Consider the following 19,722-nt stretch of genomic DNA (forward strand, 5'->3'; position numbering starts at 1 on the left):
AAATGTAAGCAGGATGAAAAGCACTTAAGAAAGAGCACTGGTAAGGTCAGAAGAAGGACACATAGCCTGCAAGTATCCTCCTCTGTCCTTTCTTTCTCAGAAATGCACATTTTCAGGTATTTGAATGCCTTTGGCAAAGACCTATGCTTTCACTGCATTGTTAATGTTTCTTAGGAGAATCAACAGTGTTTACAGTTTTTCCTGTCTCAGTCAGCAGCAAATGGCAAAGGTATCTGCCTTTGAGTTAGGATGAGCATGTTGTGTGGTTGTGCCAAGGATTCTGATGAGCTGTGATTTGAAGAGTAGATTCGGATTTTAAATGGTCCTGGCATAAAGCTCCCTTTGCAAGCAAATATTTAGAGCAATCTAAAGGATTTTGAGTGATAACAATAAAGCATGTTTTCTCGCAGTTACACATGTAGCTGTTTTCATCCGCCACTTTTGTCAGCCAAGAGCCAGACCAGCTCTTCTGGCGGATGAAACCCATAGCCAAGCCAACTTACAGTTCTGCCTTTTCAAACCCTTGATGAAGACGTGCAGCTCTGAGCTCTTGGCCAGGCTGTGCTCACCTTCACCGGCCAGCTGTGGGGCAAGAGAATTCCAAAATAAAACTACGTGAGCGCTCAGACAGAGGCGGTGGCAGCGCCGGGGTGTCCCGCAGGCTCCCAGCGGGTGGATTCAGCCTGCAGCCTTGCTGACCTCCCGGTGCAAGGTGCACAGCACGTGTTCCCTCTGCATGACGCTGCGTATTTATTCACAGCTCTGCGAGATCGGCTGCGGTGCATTTTCATTCTGTGTATTGTTCTCTGGGGCTGGTGATGCCATTGCATTGTGCTGAGTTTTTACGAGGGAGAGCGGCACTGCTGATGTGACTCCCAGGAGCCTACTTTCTACTGGCCCGGGATAAAATTCAGTGGTTCATTCTCTGTCAGACACACGCACGTGCAGGGAGGCTGGCACACTGACAGCGATGGGGTTGGTGTAGCCGGGACACTGGAAAGCTATGCAGGATTCACCCGGCTCCCTGGTGATGGATGGCTACTCCAGCAATGTGCCAGCCTTCCTAACCAAGCTCTGGACGCTGGTGGAAGATCCTGAAACAAACCACCTCATCTGCTGGAGTACGGTACGTGCAGCCAATGCTGGGTTTCACTTCGAGTGCTGTAAGGGGTGTCTTAAAACAGAAGCCTTTAAAAAATCCAGACTTTTTAGGAGAGAAAAGTTTTTCATCTTGCTTCAGTTCCCCAAAGTTTTCTGGAAAAGGTGCAAAGATATTAAAGGACTTCAGTGATGACTGGTTGATTTCACAAGCATCTCTTAGCAGCCTGTGCCATGGTAGCAGGCAGCAGGCTGCCATAAGGAGCCCTTGGACCACAAGCTGAAACACAAACGGGTCTCAGATTGGCACTTTAAATTGCCCAGTGTTTTGGAAGAACTTCACTCACCTTTTCAGCTAGTTCATGTGATGGCTGTGGTGATGTGTGTATTTGTCTGTACCACTCCTCTAGTGATAGATTGCTTTGGTTTGGCTTCTTATTTATCTTAGCTCTTATTTATCTCATCTTTAGCTTTAATTTACTTAAGTGCAATCAGTGGATAAAAATGATTAATCTGTCCCTCTCATAAAGTGTTTTGAAACCGCATTGTGCTTTTGACCTGAGTAAGGCTTGCTGCAAATGGTGCTGTGATTTGTCTCCAGCAGGGAGCTATCAGATCAGTAGTGTGCATGAGCATGGCCTCTGAAAAAAGGCATCTGTTACAAAAGCAAATTCAAAGGGGGGGGAGAAAAGCCTGAAGCAGTATTTTTGCCATGTGTTTGTGTCCAGTGCAGCTTTCATTCAAAACCTGAGATGGAATTTAAGTTGTGTTGTTATTCAGGGCTTTCTGAAGTTGGCAGTACATGACCACTTGGAACCACTGTGTTTTAAATAAGGACTTTTGAACTAAATATTAGTATGTATAAGCAGTCCCCTCTGTGTTACATGTGCAGTATTCCTGATGTCGGTTTCAGGTCAGCTGTTATTTTGGACCTTCCATCACATGCTCTGCTTTCCTGCAGCCAGACAGCAGTCTTCTTGGGTAAGGCTTCTAGATCAGAGAAGCATAGAATCAATTTAAGATTGGAAAAGATCTCTAAGATCATCTGCAGTTGTCTGAGATTTCCACGTTGCATCCTTTTCCTTGTCAGTGCTGTTAGAGCTTTGCTAAGATTTCCACGTTGCATCCTTTTCCTTGTCAGTGCTGTTAGAGCTTTGCTAAGATTTCTGGATGTAATCAGAGCTGTTGATAAATAGGACCCGTATGGACAGAATAAACTGTCACATAGCAGAGGGTCTCTGCCCTGTGGGTCTGTCAGAACCAGTTGGGACAACCATCTGCCAAGACTGATGGGCAGATTGTTAGTGAATCTCCTGAGCACTCGGTGAGTTTTGTTTCTGCTCTGTGCGGCAACAATCAGTGAGGACCCTGGTCAGAGGGCACTGTTGAGGCAAGAAGCAAGGTTGTGCGTTGTGAGCATGCAGGGTTAATTGCTAGAGCAGGCAGAAGGGCCTGAACACGGTGGGAATTGGCACCGTGTGCCAGTGGTGTGTGTGGTGGGTGGTGGGTGCATGGCGAGACCAGGTGAGAATGCATTGCCAGTTCTTCTGTCCCTTAAGAAGGTGATGTGGATTTATGTTTGCAGAACACTTCAGGGCAGCTGCAGCGCAGTGTGTCCACCAGGCAGGAGGCCAGCAAGGGAAGGCACGTGGGCTGCAGTCTCAAATCCTAGTGATGCATCCTCAGAAGCAGCACTTTTATCAAGTTAAAATGCATATTGCTAGCCTGAGCTGTTAAAGCATAACTGCTAAAACCTTTTGCCATATTCAGCCACATTTGTGGCTGCCCTTGTGACTGTGTGCTTTCAAAAATAACCCAGAGAAGGCGTGTAGAGCATCTGCATCAGAGCGGTACCCCCAAGGATTTCACGCTTTGCTGTGTTCTTGTGCCATGTCTCCAGGCACTGCTCCCTCCAGGGCTGCTGTGCTCGGGAGCAGATGGTTCACAGACAGACCTGTGTCAGCACCTTCATTGACTGTAATGGTAATTTCCACTTTCCAAGACCTTCTCTGGACACCAGAGTGTTTCTGTGAGGTGCACACAAGAAAGGGCACCAATTCTGAGCTATGAGCACTTGGGATGTAAAAGATTTTTTCTCACACCTGAGGCTCTGAAAAAGCAGTCAAAAAGGATCAAAAATGCGTCTGTGCCAGAACTGAAAGGGGAACATCATTCACTGAAAGTTGTTGTCACTCTTTGCAGCTTCAAGGTGACAGAGAAGAACTCGTCCTGCTGTAGGACCCAAGGGAACCACCTCCTCCTGGCCTCCTCCTCCAGTCTTCTGACTGCCTCTGTCCTTATTGCCTTTGCAGAATGGCACCAGCTTCCATGTGTTTGACCAAGGACGTTTTGCCAAAGAGGTGCTGCCCAAGTATTTCAAACACAACAACATGGCCAGTTTCGTCCGGCAGCTGAACATGTGTAAGTTCAACCCGCGTGGGTCTCATGGGATATGGGGAGAGCGAGAGAAAGCAAGGCTGGGATGGGAAGCATAGAAGGGAATTGTAGATAGAGACGTTGGGAGCCCACGTATGCACGTCACTGTGACATCGTTGATTTTGCCAAAGAGGACATTCCTCTTAGACCCCAGGAAAGTGAAATTCTTGTGTAGAAGATCTATAGATTCTTCCATAGATGCTAGCATGACATTTCTGTTAGATAAGCTGTGGCTAAGAAATTTCAGCTACCAGGTTCTCCGCTTTCCTTGATTGGTTTAATTGCCATGTGGGGATTTTTCTGGCAGCTCAGTACCATGAAAGCTCCCTCAAAAACAGCTTCCTTTGAGCGTAGTGTGCCCCCAGCTTGTCTGTTTTCACAGCCATATTGCTCAGCTAAGGTCAGACAGCATTTCACCCAGCAAGCCATGCTAACTGGACACATTCACCGCTCAGCAGAGGTTTGCACGTAGCTGTTAGCAACACCTAGACCATGTTTGTATGAAATATGCATCTTCTCTGATAGTTTTCTGAAGTGCTACTTTCTTTCAGTCACTACTCCATAAGCTCCTCAGTAAAGTTTTCCCTTTGCAATTTAAGCATACTGTTGTGAATACGATGCCAGTCTTGAGGGGGGGTAGTGTGATGTAGAAACCCTTGCAGAACTTCAAAGAGGTATCCAATGTAGATTTCCCTCACTTCTGGTGGAGGCCGGAAGGAGAGCATGGGCCCACTGACTCTTCACCCCCACCCGTTCCACGCAGATGGCTTCAGAAAGGTGGTGAACATTGAGCAGGGGGGGCTGGTCAAGCCCGAGCGGGACGACACTGAGTTCCAGCACCTCTGCTTCCTGCAGGGCCATGAGCACCTCCTGGAGCACATCAAGAGGAAGGTGAGGGGCACTGGGCTGGGGGCTCTGTGATTGAGACGTGTTCGTTGCGTGCATTCTGCCACAGCTGCTTTCCTCTCTTGACAGTTCTCCAAAGGCAGATTTGTTTTTTTCTGAAACGCAGCCTGGCATGCTGTGGGCTGCTTGGCGTAACTCAAACTTCACCTTGCAGTGTGGTTTCCAGCCTGGGTTGTACATTCAGCTGTGACAAGGGTCCTGTGAGCGCAGGGCTTGGCTGTCACCAGCTGTTGGTTTGTTTTGCTCTGTTGCCCAGTGCCACAGATCTCTGTGCTGTGCAGCCAGGCTTGCTTCTGACCGTTCGGGCATTTTGAACATCGTCTTTTTCTAGATCAGTATGACACATCTCTTCCTGGATCCCCAGCACTCCCCTCCTGTTGCTTTAGAGGCAATAACCTACTCCTGCCACCTGTCTATTGTCTTCTAACTTGTTATTAGCCTCCAAGAAGGGCTAATTGACTTCAAGAAAGTAACCTATTGACTTCAGAAAGCAACTACAACAAAAACATCCTGGAAATCCAAGTGTAATATGTCAGTTCAAAACAGTTACAGTTACACAAAATTGAAACAATTAATCAAATGACCTAGTTCAGCATGTTCCTGTTCCTCAAAGTGCCTTTTTTTCCAAATTGATTTGAAATGCATCCCTAGTGGACAATATCGTACAATATCCTACTGCCAACTGCCCTCTGTATGGAAGCACTTTTCCTGCTCTTTGCTGCATTTTATCTCACTGGCCCTTGCAGTAATACCCAGACTCTTGTGAACACGTTGCCTCCCTGTGTATGCCAGCATACCAATCTGGCTCTGGGAGTCCTGCCCCTGAGCCACAGCCATTGCTCAATCTGCCCACAGCCCTTCTAGTGCTAGTGAAGCCCACTTCTTCCTTTTTCTTCCTTAGGTGTCAGTAGTAAAAAGCGAGGAGACCAAGATGCGCCAGGAGGACCTCAGCAGGTTGCTGTATGAGGTACAGATCCTGAGAAGTCAGCAGGAGAACATGGAGTGCCAAATGCAGGACATGAAGCAGTGAGTTGAACCCTACTTGGGCTGCTTCTTTGCAGGCATTTGCTTCTTGAGAAATGGTCTTGGGGAATGCTTGAAAGGAGGAACCTAGCACAGCTGCCTCCAGGGGAGCACATACTGAGCTAAAAATCTTCTCTTTGCTTAAATACCCTAACTTTGAAGAAATGAGTTGGTGTTATTTATGCATCTTGTTAGCAGTAAGTATGAACAGAGCAAATGCTAATGCAGGAGTGTTACCTTCAGAGTGCTGCACGAGGACCTGCTGCATCTGAACAGCTGACCTCTGGTTTGGTCGGAGAGATTGGATCTGCTGAGATGATAATTTGTGGATTTCTGTGCAGAGCTCCCAGTGAGCTACAGCACACAACCTAATTGTTAGCCTCTCTGTCTTCTATGATAGGTAGACATTATCTCTTCATCCATATTTTCCCTTCACAGATGAGATAAGCACAGAGGAAGCCACACAGGAAGGAAGAGTCTTGGAGACTGACACAACTGTGTTTCCTCCAGATAGAAGTGAAGGCAGAGAGAGATATGTGACACAGTGTCAAACCTAGGAGGGTCTTTGGCAGAAATGCAGTGGTACTACATCCAACTATTTAAAGTCAGAACTCTACCACTGTTATCATCCACATCCAGTACATATGACCAGCCAAAAGAATGTAAGGACACAAAAGCAGCTGAAGCATTTACATCTCTGGGCCCCTCTCTTTGTTGTGTGGGAGCAAGAAAGGTGTATGCTGCACTTCTTCCATGTGGTCGCCTGACCTCCCAGCCACCTGAATGCGATAGCTCAGCCTTTAATCCTTACTCAATTTATAATGCTTCCCACGCTTAGCATGTGTGTGAAATCACGATATGAAATCCAGGTACAGTAGAAATTAAAAGAAGTTTTCCTCTAGGCTTGTTTCTTACTTAATTTTTAAGGAATTCTGCCAGGGATTCCTGCTATATAAGCTACTATATAGGGGTAGCTGCTTTGCTATTTCAAGCCACAGACCTTATCTTCCCAGCTATAGCATCAGTCCACATTAGGAAGACTATTACCACCCAAAGGATGTATAACGAAAGTATTTATAAATTGTACCTATATGATAGGTTTTGCTGGCCTGACAGTTTTTCTTGCATTCATACACTTGAGATAAATTCGCTGGTGAAGCCATTTGCAGCACAGAACTGGCAGGGATTCAGAGTTTGGCCCAGAAATTTCACAAAGGAACCCAAAAAACATGCCCTCCTACTATCCTCCCATACATGTGGTGGCTTCTCTTTACTTGCTTCTCCTCCAAATTTTGGTCTGTAGTTCTAAAATTGAGGAAAAACAAAGAAAAGAATTGTGGCTGTGGCTGGGACATCTGCAAGTACCCAAATCTGCAGTGACCCAAAGTGAGACTTTGCTGAGCTGAGTGCTGCGCATTGTGGCAGCACCGTGGACTGTTGGGATGTTTCTGTTTTATTTTCAGGCAGAACGAAGTCCTTTGGAGGGAGGTTGTTTCTCTGCGGCAGAACCACTCGCAGCAACAGAAGGTGATCAACAAGGTAGTGATCATACAAACCACAACTCACGTGGACGGCACAGTGCGTGTCCTCCTCTGATTTTTCTTGTCCCATCATCTTCTCCACACTGATACCACAGTGTCTGTGTTTTCCTATCTTTCTAATTGCATGATGTTCCTACGTGTCCCGTGGGCAATGGTCACCAACAATGCATGGAGCAACTTTTGCTCTATGATTTTCATTTCACTGCCAGGCCATGCTGTGATGTTAGAAGTCACTATTCCATTCAGGTCTTGAGCAGGAGAGCACAGCCCTCACTGCCTGCCCTGTGTGATACCGTCTTTGTTCTGGTGGTCTTGGCACTGACTGCTCTATGCAATACCATTCTTGTTCTGCTAGTCTCGATGCCTTCAGACTTCCCAAGCCTTTCCTCCCCACGCTGCTAGCACTGCAGCAGCAGAACTGGCTAGCCCTTTCCTCAGTGGCCACCTTCAATATTTTGACAATTTAGAGGAGCTATCTCCCTTAAACTCTAGTGTGATTTGCTCTCCAGTGGTTCCAATACGGTGCTGACGTGACTGTGCATGTCACGTTTCTCAGTGCCCCCAGAGCCACATTCTGACCCTCACGTGGCATCAGTCATAAGACTAAATGGAAATGCACGAGGCTGTCCAGCCTTCCTCCAGCTCTGAGGCCAGACCAGCCACTCTGCTTGTTGTAGAGGCATTTATGCAACTCTGTTTTGTTACATTTAGGAGTGAGTAAGAGGCAGCTGTGGTATATCGTAATAATGCTCTCTTTGTTAGGAGGTCAAAGCAGAGCTTTAGCTTGAGCTGACCTGGGAAAACGTTGCTAAGTGATTCCTCTCCAAAGCCATCCTGCATCGTACTTGTTGTCAGTTCTATCAGCACTGAACTTCACAGGGCTGAAACGCTCAACCAAAAGGGCAGAGACCTCCCTCCAGGGTCCAGGATGTCCTATGGGAGGTTTCTTCTTTCCCTTGCAAAGACCTTATTAGATTTCATGGAGGGCTTTGAAGGAGCCAAGTCTCACTCCAGGCCTAGGAATTGCACAGTCATGAAGGTTGGAAAAGACCTCTAAGATCATCTAGTCCAACCGTCCACCTTGCACCAGTATTGTCCCCTGCCCATGTTCCTCACTGCCATATCTCCATGGTTCTTGACCACCTCTGCGGATGATGACTCCCCCCCAAATCTGGGCAGCCCGATCCATTGTTTGCTTGCGTACCTCCACATGCATGGTGCCCTACTGGATCGGGCTCCATGAGTTCTGCATGCATTGGCATGAGAGCTCTGAGCACATGCAACCTGCTGCCTTCGTGCACAGTGGATTAATGTCCCAGAGTCCTGTTTCAGGCTTCCTCCTGCAATTTGGCTCCCATATTTCATGGCTGCTCCTGGATTTGGAGTGATGTCAGGAGGGAGGGATGTGTGAGGTGGGAGTGAGGAGTGCTGAATCACTGCTGATTAACACCGGACTGTGATCTCTCCTGACAGCTGATTCAGTTTCTGTTTGGCCAACTCCAATCAAGCCCTGGCAGCGCTGGGATAAAGAGGAAGCTGTAAGTACCCTGGTGTGGGGCGTGCACATAATGCTGCCCCCTCGCTAAAAGCACAAGCTCAGCTCGCGCAGGCGGGCGGTCACCGGACCGGGCACCATGGTGATGGGGAATGAATGGGATGAACTGCCGAGTCAGACCTGCTGACATGCCCCATTCAGCGGCCTGTAGAGAAGCACTGTGTCAGCTTATGACCTCTATTTGGGAAAGATGGGAACAGTCACTGGTGGAAGAAGAAAGGGCAGGGCCTCCGTGCTGGTCGTATCGGCAACCAATTTCCCACTGGAAATGGAAGCAGGGCTGGGCAGTTGTCATAGACCTCTGCTGTGAAAAAGAAAAAAAACATTAGTGAAACTGTGCTGAAAGGGGCAGAAGAGCACAGGATGATTGGCACAGCAAATGTGTTGGCCTCTTTACAAAGAGGGATAGCACTGATACAAGCCGGCTGCAGTTTGCACAGCGCTGTGCTTCTGCTTCCTTGGAAACACTAAGGTCTGTCTCCAAGGCGCCCCAGTGCAATGTACATGCTGGTAGCATTGTGAATACCTGTGCATAAGGCTGCAGAGCAGAAGTCCAGAATGGAAAAATGTATAATGTTGCTGAGGCATAAGGCTTTCCTCACTGCAAGTTACAGAAAGCTTGTAAATCATTTCAAAATTATTTGTGCAGACAGGGGTCCAAAACTTCAGGTTTGCATTCTCTGCAGCCAGCTCTGACTGTAGGGACAGGTATTGCTATCATTTCTTCCTTATGTGGGAAAGAAGTTGTGCTCTGTACATTTCACTCTCCTCTTTCAAGTAAGATCTGTAAGACCCAGACCTTCTTTTCTCTGCATGGCTGCTAAAGGCCCTTTTTAATGGTGATATCCTCTGCTCCCCTTCCTGCTCTGTAGCACTGAACAGAGGCATACACTATAGCTGAGGAAATAAAGAGCAGCCAAGAAACCAACCCTTGGCTGAAGGCTGTTGCTTGTATGAGCAGCCAGGGAATGGCTTGGTTGGTACATACTGGGACAACAAACCTCTTGTTTCTCTTCCAGGCCTCTGATGCTTGACAGTGGGTTATCAGCTCCACAGGTGTCCAAGTTCAGCCGGCATTTGTCTGCAGACGCCCTCCATGATGCCTATTTCATACAGTCGGTGGGTGTACTTCGGGGGGTTTCTTTGGCCATGCAGGGAGGAATGTCTGAAGCAATAGTATGGTTTGCTAGAGTAAGAGCTTGGCAAGAGTGTGGCAGTGAAGAAGAGAAGAGGTTTACAAAACAGAGTGGCATTCTTTAGGTCCTTGCTTGGGCAGGAGTTCTGGAAGATGGAGCTGGACGAAACCAGCAAGCTGCCTTTCCCCTTCTTGGGCCCATGGAGAACCAGCTGACTTACTTCTGCTCTTTACTGCCTCAGCAAGAGAAATCTGTTTTCCTTTTGCTTTCCCCTTAGCCATCGACAGAACCCGCCTCCTGTCTGCACAGCCCTGCGATGGCTGCAGGACCCATCATATCTGATGTTACTGAAGCATCACCATCCAGCGTAATAAATATGCAGTCCCCTCCTGATAATGACAGGTAAACGTATTTGTGTGTAAAACCAAAGAGAATGGGGCATACTGGGGCTTGTTGAGAAAGTTTCCTCTTAGCTTTGACAAGGAAGAAACTGAATCAAACTGTACATCTTTCTGCTAATGAGAACAGAAGGGTTGCATCATGACTTCCGACGTTTGACATCTTTTCTGAGAAGATGTCCCAGCGACTTAGGAATTGAATGCAGGGGCATTTTAGTGCTTATCTCTTCCTGCCACAGACGTGCAGTGTATTTGGGGCTGGTATCAGAACAGCTACACAACGATGTCAGTGGAAACTATGCAGATTGGTGACTCGTGGAAACAGTTTCTCAGGCTTATAGGCAAGAAACTGATCCTAGGAACTGCCTGTAAATCCACCCAATAACTGAGAACATCACCATTAAAGTAGCTAGAAGCATTTAACCAGCTCCAGGTAAAAAACTGTGTGCTGAAAGGCCTTTCTGAAGCAGAAGGATCTCAGCTAATTTCTGAGTGCCATCTGGCGGCCTCTGAGCCGCACTGTGTCTGTGCAGCTCCTCAGGAGTGTGATGCTGCTGCAGCAGCAATGTGAGCTTCCACCACAAGAAGAAAAGGTGATCTAAAAACAAATGCAAGGGAAGGCTGTGTAGTGTCATATACCATCCCATAGGTGGGACCTTGTTCTTGCACTGTCTCGCAATGGAGCTGGTGGGATGTAAAATAATACAGTCTGGTGCAGCTTCACATCCCCTGTGCCTGTTGGTCCATGTGCCATTGGCTGCAGCTGCGCAGCTTCCCAGGGAGCTGGATAGTTTTCTGCCAGTGGCACAGAATAAGTTTTGATGTGGGAGGTTGTAATGTTTGAGCCTCCAGTGTCATATGTGTGGTAGGAATAGCATGGAGTGCTCCCACTGCAAAAAAAACAAACCTCTGCTTCCAAACAGATGACCGTCTGACTGGGGCTGTCTGACCCCAATAGCTTCTGCTCCAAATCCTGACTGGCCACCTGTGTCACTGAGATTTCTGGGTAGCTCACTGGTCCAACGCTGGCTCCAGATGGGGAGGTCTCACCGATCCCATTGCTGTTTTCAGAGTGGAGACTTCCCCTTATCTGTAATCCCTCTCTAGCTAGTGCCTGCTTACCTGTATCGAGTCCAATACTCATCTGAAGAGTGATGAATGTGTGAAAGTGTGTTTTCTGTATTTGCAAGACAATCTACTGGGGTAAATTCATTATAACCACGACTGATGCAGTGACTGAAGACATTCCAACTGAGCATGTTTCTAATCATAGAATCACAGAATCATAGAATCAGCAAGGCTGGAAAAAACCTTCAAGATCATCCAGTCCAACCTTCCACCTCCCAGCAATATTTCTCACTAAACCATGTCCCTCAGTACAACATCTCAACATTTCTTGAACACCTCCAGGAACAGTGACTCCATCACCACCCTGGGCAGCTAATTCCAGCCTCTTTACAGCCCTTCTGTGTAGAAGGACCCTTTACTGTATAGCACTTCCCAGATATTAGCAGCTCCTGCTGCCCTTCCCAGTGACCTGGAGCAGTGTGTGTGGAGCTAAGTGTTGTCTCTGCCGCAGGGAGAAGTGCCTCATGCTGATCAAGGAGGAGCCAGCCAGCCCCGGGGTGAAGGCCACCACTGAGCCTGAAGTCCCGCTGTCCAGCTGCCGGGCCTGCCCCGAGCCCCCTGTGCTTCCAGTTGCCATGGTGCAGTCTGTCCTTGAGGGCAAAGGGAGCTGTGGGGTGGCCCCCCCAGGAACCTCACAGCCCCCTGAGAGGAGAGGAAGGAGGGCACTGCTGGACAGGTGAGGAGAGCTGTAGCCCCGTGTGTTTCACAGATCTTCCCATTATTGGGGGAAAGGGAGGCTGACTTTAATCATCCTGTGCAGCTGGTGAGCTCTGTCCTGCATCCAGGAGAGTTCTCTCACTTGCTGGCTGTCAAGTGCCTGTCCCCTTCATGCTCTGTTGGGGTATATTTCTGGGATTAATGCTGAAATCATATGAATTGAGGGTGACAGTGGGCTCTTGGACCTCTGAGATCCCCAAGTCCAACACCAGCCAACTCCCACCATGCCCATTAGCCATGTCCCATGGCTCCATTCAGCTGGCTGCCAGCTCACACCCCCAGATCCTTTCCCTCTGTGCAGCTTTCCAGCTGCTCTGCCCCCAGCCTGTAGCAACGCATGGGGATGTTGTATCCAAAATGCAGAACCCACCACTTGGTCTTGTTGAACCTCATCCAGTTGGCTCAACCAATTCAGATGACTTGATGTCATCTGCAAACCTACCAAGGGTGCACTCCATCCCTTCGTCCAGTTCATCAATAAAGATATTGAACAGGGCCAGCCCCAGCACCGACCCCTGGGGAACACTACTCATGACTGATTGCTGGCTGTACTGAACTCCATTCAAAGATATGAAGGTTGCTTAGCTCTGCTTTTTATCCATGCAAGCCTTATCTATGGCAATGTTTTCCCTCATCTTTCCTCAGAACAGATATTTCAGACCCACTGGAGGGCCCCGACTGGAGCCTGGAGGGGCTGCAGCTGCTGCTGAGGAGCCAGCAGTACGGCCTGGAGTCTGCAGGCCTCCTGGATGTGAGTGCAGCCCTGGGCAGTAGGGAGGGCCCTGGTGGGGCTGTGGGATGGGTGGACTGTGGTGCTTGTTCTCAAGTCGCCCTCTGCCACTGGCTCTGCTCGTTTCTGTTTCCTCATCTTGTTAGGAGGTGTTTTCCTGTTACTGACACACTTTCCTCTGTCGGTGCAACTGAGTGAGAATGAATCATAGAACTGTACCCCAGATCACAGCTCCTTTCCCCACTTGTTCAATTTCTGCAAAATTGATGTGAGTTCCATCGTGGTGTGTTTTTCCAAACAGGTCTTCAATCCCAACTTACCAATGAGTGAGTGCAATTTGGCTGAAATGGAAGCCGGTCTGTCCCCGGTAAGAGATGGGTTTCTGAGATAACACCAATGTAAACATGCAGCAGAATTTCCTGTAAGCAGAGCTCGGACCTAGCTAAGGAAATGCTATGGTGTAGCCAGAACAGAGAGTGTGGTAATGCACACACATGGAAGAAATGAGGAGAAATCCAGTTTGGTGTTATTTGTTGGGAATTGATGTTGACGCAGATGTTCCTAAAGTGAATATGGTGATTAAATAAAAAGTGAAGGAGATGTGAGGTTCCCAACTATTTTTCTGCCCTCCATGACCAGAGGTGGATTCTCCCTGCCAGTCGGGTGGAATAAAGATTGAGTGTTTCTGCCATGTCTACAGACATGCAAAGTGCAATCTCTTTCTAATGAAGTGCCAGAAGTCTCTAAACCTCCTTCATGATATCACTTGCCTTTGTAGGTTTAGGTTTATTAATTGAGAATTTAGTAGGTAATCCCATTTCCTGAGGGCCTCTGCAGGGACAGGTAGTATTTGCAAGTCCTGCAGCAAGGGGAGGTCTCTTAAAATGGATTGCTGGGAGGAAGCCGCAGTACTCAGTGCTTCACTCCTCACATCCACTGAATTTTGCAGCACCTAAGGATGCAGCTCACTCTCATCCTTCTGAGTCCTGCAGAAAACTATGAGCATACCAAAACTGTGAGTAATGTCTGCAACACGTTGCACCTAGAAGCATAGTACTGGACAGCTGAAAGCTGGTTTTATGTAAAGATAACCACGAATGAACAAATGGAAAGAAAAACACTTTCTGTGTTTGTTGCTTGCTGTAGAGGATGGTGGGTTTGCTTGGTGCAGCCACAGCAGCTCTAGCCTGGCCTGCTTGTGTGATGAGAGCTTCAGTGCGAGTGGGGGATTGCATCTCTACAAGCAGTTGAGTTTGGAAGCAGGGTGGGGAGCAGAGCACACATTGCTGGCGGATGGTACACAGCATCAGTAAGCACTGATTCTCAGAAGCGGCCTGATTCTAACGAGCTGCCCTGTCTTTGTATAACTGTACATCGTAGTTTGTATTTTTGCATCAAGATGCAGCGGCTCACAGTGGATATGGAGAAGAATGCAACTGAGCTGAACTCAAAAGTGTTCAACCCATCGTTCAGCAATGCCTGCCCAGGTAGGAGCACTGGCAGCTCTTGCAGACTTGGGGATGGGGTTGTAATGATGCAGAGCCCAGCACTAGTCATTTGCCACCCGGAGGGTTGTTTCACTTTCATGATTGCCATCAGCAATAACTACTGAGTTATTACAGAGAAGAGGCAAAAATATGGGAAATAAACTGAGATTAAATGTAACCAAATGACCTCTGTTCCTGGTTGGGTCCACATCAAATCTGCATTAATTCTGTTTTCTCTGCCTGTTCCTTACCAGCTAGGAGCAATGTGGCAATCTAAGTGAGCTGTCGGGGTGAAAAGAGCTACATGGGCCCCATGTTTCCTCTGGCTTCTGCTCCAGGGCTCCCATAGCTGACAGCAGCATCTCTCTTTTCTGCCAGACTTTTTTTTTACCACTCCTCAAGAGGAATGTTCAGCTGAACATCCAAGTCCCCTTAGCGATTCTGAAAAATTGTGTCATTGACTTTTGGTATGAATCCAGAAATGTTTTCTTGGCCATGGAATAGTGATATACTATGATTTTCATGTGTATTTGTTCTGGGCTAGATCTGAAAGAAGGTTCTGTTAGCTTTGTTCAGGTGCCATTGCCACCTGATCCCAATCTGCAGGGTTTTGATGTGTAGTTCATGGACTTCCAGCCTCCACCTTCAGTTCAGCTTGTAAGTTCAGCTTGTAAGCCTCCACCTTCATCTTACATGAACAACGAAGGTATTAATGCCCAGAAACACTGGAGAGAATTACTCAGCAGGCTGGGGCTGAACAACACAAGGGGTGCATCTCCTGTCTGCAAAGCCTTTCTTGTCCACACGGGGTGCGATGCTGGAATAACAAGGCAATTGCTGGAGGTCTCCTATTGCAATAGCAAGGAAAGCAGACAGTTCCAGATTGAAAGAGTCTCTTACTCACCTCTCAATGACTCCTGTAAGGCATCTCAGTATTCAGGCAGGACCCACCTAGGCCACCTGGAAAGAATTCCACAGATTTTAATGGTCTTTTGACTGAACCCCTGGACTCACATGTTTCCAAGCACTTTTTGCCTTGATCAAGGTCCTTCCCCTCCTTGTGCAGCAGGAATTTGCCCCTTTTCAATGCTACTTTCATAAATGCTGTAATGTGCCTTCCAGGGACTGAGTTTTCTGTTGTCTGTTTGCATTTCTAGGGAAAGACGTCCTCCTTGAAAGCTCCCAGCAATTCCTCACTGACCGGCAGTCAGTCTTTGGAAACGACATCATCAGCTTACATGAAAGTTCATCACTGTATATTCCATCTGAAAACATGGCTTCCTATCTGTCCTCCGGGGGTGTCCGAGGGGATATCCCCTTAAACCTGAGCTCTTCGACTGATAACAACCAGTGATGTCACTTCCAAGGCATCATCTCCCTCCCATACACCCAAGCATCCACAGGTTTGAATGTAAAAAAACAAAAGCAACTCGGAAACCTACAAGGGAGTTGTCATGCCCCTTCTTTTTGAGTAGATTGGAACGGTCAGTAGCTGTTGCACTGCACGCCCTGTCCCCGGCTCTCAGTGTTTCATAGGCTCAGTGGCTCTCAGGATCATAGTCTTAGAACAAAATGCTGCTTCTGGTACTTGTTCCTACGTGGAGCGGGAATGTGGTGGGAGCTGTTTTTCTTCAAAATGCTTTTACAGGTGTCAAACTTTTTAAGAAAATTGAAGTGAAAAGTAGCTTGGAAGTTCATCAGGGACCTCACAGAACAAAGCAATCCCAAGTGGTGTCTGCAGCAACAAACTGTGGGATGTTAATAGGGCAGCGCAGGTCAGCAAAGAGATGCATGACCCTTCTGAATGCCATTGTTTCAATAGAAGATTAGTTTTAAGTGCCAGACAAGTGCTCTAGAAATACTCTTTTATTATCTATTCTCTGTTTTTGATGGGATGTGTCTGTGCCTCTCCCCTGTCTTCCCAGAGTAAGCAGGAACATGAAACTCCCTCAGGGTGTGCTGAAGATAGTTTCTTGAGTGATCCCTCCAAGGAGGTGCTTTTGGCTCCAAGGGGAGCTGCAGGCATCATACACCCCACAACATCCCATCCTGAGTTGAAAGGGTTGTTGGTTATTTTTCCCCCAGTTTATCTTCTGCAACGTAGAGGCAGGGCACCCCATGCTTTAATTCTTGTAATAAAGGATGGAGTCTTCTGCACCCAGTTTTTTATTTCCAAAGAGGACTGTTTTATTCTTGGTTTTTGTGCTGGAGAAATATTTCATGTCCAGTCCAGTGGTGTTTCTCCTCGGCCTTGACCTTCTCTGTAACCCCTGGAGATGTGCCTGTAGGTATGTTGATGTATGAAATCTCATGAACTGGTTTAATTGATTTGAGCCCCTTTTTAGAAGGGCTCTCAGCTTCAGGTACTTCCTCAGTGTCCAACAGACGCAGAAGAGTTACTCCACCGTGTCCCAGAGACTTTTCTTCTGCATTTTGTGCATCTGAAACCAGCTTCTACAGGCCCATTTAATCTTCCTCTTTCATGTGGTTTCTGACAACTGAGTTTCTCAACAAAGCAGAGCTTTGTTTTTTATTCTGTAGTTCTAATGAGAACGTATTATTTATCACAGTATCCTCTAATTGAGTTGTTTTTCCTTAAGAAAGCTACCCAAAAGCAGTGGGACAGACACAGGAAATTCACCTAACTCAGGCCTTCCAAGGGCTCAGGCAGGGACGTGTAAGCCACGCCAGCTCCATTGGAAGAACTGCTCTGCCAACTTTCACTACCGTGTTGATTCTTAGTACTAAATCGTATTCCTGAGCGTCTAGAATGGCCAAGCAGCATCCACCTAAATATACAGTTGATCAGATGAACGTAGGCTCAAAATGTCCTAAATAAGATGTGCGTATTTTAAATGGACTTTCCTGTCACAGCTCTTTGCTCCATCCATTTATCACCATGTGAGCAGATGGGAACAATTCAGACGCTCATTTTTGCCAGCTGGCTGCTATGAGGGGCGATCATCACCCTGGAGGCACTCTTGGCAGAGTGATGTGAGAACTTTTGAATTAATTCCATCCACTGTTTGTCTATTCAGGACTAAGGGAAAAACCTGGCAGCCCCCACTGGCCTGGTATTTAGATGGTGTTCTTGAGCATGAACAATGTTTCTTTTTTGGCAGATTTGTGCTCAGAGAGTTCATCTAGATCAGGCCCACTTGGCTCTTTTCTTTGTCACTTGAACCAATGGAGATCTGTTGAGCTGCAGTCCGGTTGCTTCCTTTCTCATGGGAAGCTGTGTGCTGTCTCTCCTCACCTGACAGGGTATGTTATCCTCGTTCAGGATTTATGTCTTTGAACCTTCAGATGCTCAATTCCTTCATGTTAGCACTGAATGTATACGGGTTCAGTAAGGTGTCTAAGCATGTGCATAACTTCAAACTTCTGAGCAGCTTTCATTTATTTTTATGAAGTCTGTCACATGCCTGAAGTTGGACACGTGCTTGGATGCCTTACTGCAGTGTCCATTTGTGGTTGAAACACAAACCACCTCAGGAGAACTACTTGCAAGGAGGGGCAGCCCGAGCTGCGAGGGGCCGAGGGGCCTGGCCCCACCTTACACTGCAGCACTTCTCTGCGGTACACAGACTGTAAGCACTGTGAGCAGCTGCTCCTGAGTGGTTCCTGGGATTTTCTTTAGGCTTTTTGCTCTACTGTCAACATGAGCTTGGATCCTGATGGAGAGAGGGTAACGTCCAGGAAAGCGTTGAGAGCCACTCCTGAAGAAGCAGGCTGGCGTTCCTTGGCTTTTTACACTGTTAATTTACTTGAAGATGACGTGCTGAGACTGCGTGTGTTTGGTGGGTTTTTTTGCACTATGCTGTACATTTGTAAAGTTTTACAGAAAACAATAATTAAATATGCTTCTTTTTTCTCATTTAGTCTCATGCTGGCATTTACTCACATTTTCCCCCTTTCTCCTTACTCATCTTCCCCTTCCCATCAGAGGGGACTGGTAAGTGACGATAACATTCTGAAATTTAACATTCACTTGTGAGATGATGAACTGGCTGACCCACTGATGGACTGTGATCATCTGTGTTAAAACTGATATTCAGCTTTGTGAAGAGAAGACTCCTGTAAGGCTGCTCTAAGTCAGGCCTGCTCTCCGCAGGCACTTGCTCACCCCTCGCTCCTCCTGAAGACCAAGGATTTTCACAGTGTGCCTTTACTGGTGACAAGTGGAAAACGGCCGAAGTTAACGTAACTGTGCCATCATCTTCCTTCAGGCTTTGGCCACGGTTGTGCTTTGTGGTTAGCAGCAGTATTCTCACCACCAGATGGCACCTAAACCTTAATTGCTAATTGCAAATACAGCTTTTCAACAAAAGCGTAGTAACTTTTCCTTGAAGAGAGCATGCCTACAAGGTCTGTTCCATTCTATTTACTACAAATTATCACGTCTGAGAAGTCTGGGAAAAAGACATTCAGCTAAACTTGGCTTAACAAAGTCACCTCTACTCCTCACATTGCCACCAATTGTTGATTCTATCACAATGTCAGCTCGTGAAGGTGAAGCCACCTCCATCTTCCTGCCACTTAGCAGTGTTCAATAACCACTTTCATGCTAGGAAAATGTGAGCAAGAATACCATAGCAGCAGAATTGACCCAGAGTTGGCCATTTCTTCAAATTATTAATTATTGTTATTATTATTACTGTTGATATTGTGGTGTGCAGAGGATACACCACCCTCTGGTGATTCTCAGTTCCTTGAATTTTGTTCTCTACTTCAGAAGGAAAGTAAAAAATAAAAGGAGGGGGGTTGTGAGGAAATAAAACCCTCCAGGAGTTGCTGCTCTTCCACTGCACTTTGGCACAAAAACTGTAGAATAAAAGAGAAGCTACTGAACAGAGAATTCCTTTAGTCTGCTTTTAATACCCAATTTATCCACCACTGACTGGCTGGCTATTTTTGTTTCATTTTTTGTCAAGAGAAAAAAAACATTAAAATGGCAGTCGTCAGTAATGTTCCACCACAGATTGCCTTAAAAGGTAAAATCATATTTTCCATTCTCAGACATTATTTCTGCATTTGGTTTTGTGTGAACTATCACAGTGTCTATGAATATTTGACCCTTAAAATCTTGGTTTGTCATTAAAGTCTACCCAGTATGACATGTATTGATGATAGGTTACAAGTAGACTATTTATTTAGCTCAAATGACAGAAACGTGTTGCAATATGGGTTGAAACTAAGTAACAAACCATAAGTTACAGAAGAAACATTTCTAGAAGGATGCAATGGAAAGGAAAGGACATGACAGAGTGGAATTTAACCTTAAAACACAAGTGCCCTCACTTCTACTGGTAGTGCAGCTGGAAAGCTGCCCCAGAGAGGAGCACCTTTGGAAGGGGGAACACGAGGCACTCCTTACCTGCCCTGAAGGTCATGTGTTGGAGCAACATCAGTGCTGAATGACTGAAATACTCTTGTTTGAGGCACTGGGTTTTTATAATAAGTGTAAGGTCTGTTTTAACAAGCAGTTCCATTGCTGAGCTTTGCATCTTGAGAACAGCCATATGCAGTCAGCCAGGCATGATGCTCCAGATACGATCTCTGTACTG

At 46.9% G+C, this 19,722-nt stretch overlaps 1 protein-coding gene across 1 annotated transcript; it reads left to right on the plus strand.

Annotated features, from left to right (window-relative positions):
* Positions 1 to 1,003: 1,003 nt before the first annotated feature.
* Positions 1,004 to 15,509, plus strand: HSF4 (heat shock transcription factor 4; the record flags this gene model as incomplete). The annotated part of the gene is made up of 13 exons (XM_079541239.1): positions 1,004 to 1,126; positions 3,411 to 3,519; positions 4,298 to 4,425; positions 5,342 to 5,466; positions 6,927 to 7,002; positions 8,478 to 8,542; positions 9,579 to 9,678; positions 9,973 to 10,097; positions 11,673 to 11,897; positions 12,584 to 12,689; positions 12,970 to 13,035; positions 14,068 to 14,155; positions 15,313 to 15,509. The coding sequence occupies 13 exons, from the start codon at positions 1,004 to 1,006 to the stop codon at positions 15,507 to 15,509; spliced, it is 1,533 nt and encodes a 510-aa protein (XP_079397365.1).
* Positions 15,510 to 19,722: the final 4,213 nt, after the last annotated feature.

Source organism: Tetrao urogallus (assembly GCF_951394365.1).
Source record: "Tetrao urogallus genome assembly, chromosome: 12".
Taxonomy (NCBI): domain Eukaryota; kingdom Metazoa; phylum Chordata; class Aves; order Galliformes; family Phasianidae; genus Tetrao; species Tetrao urogallus.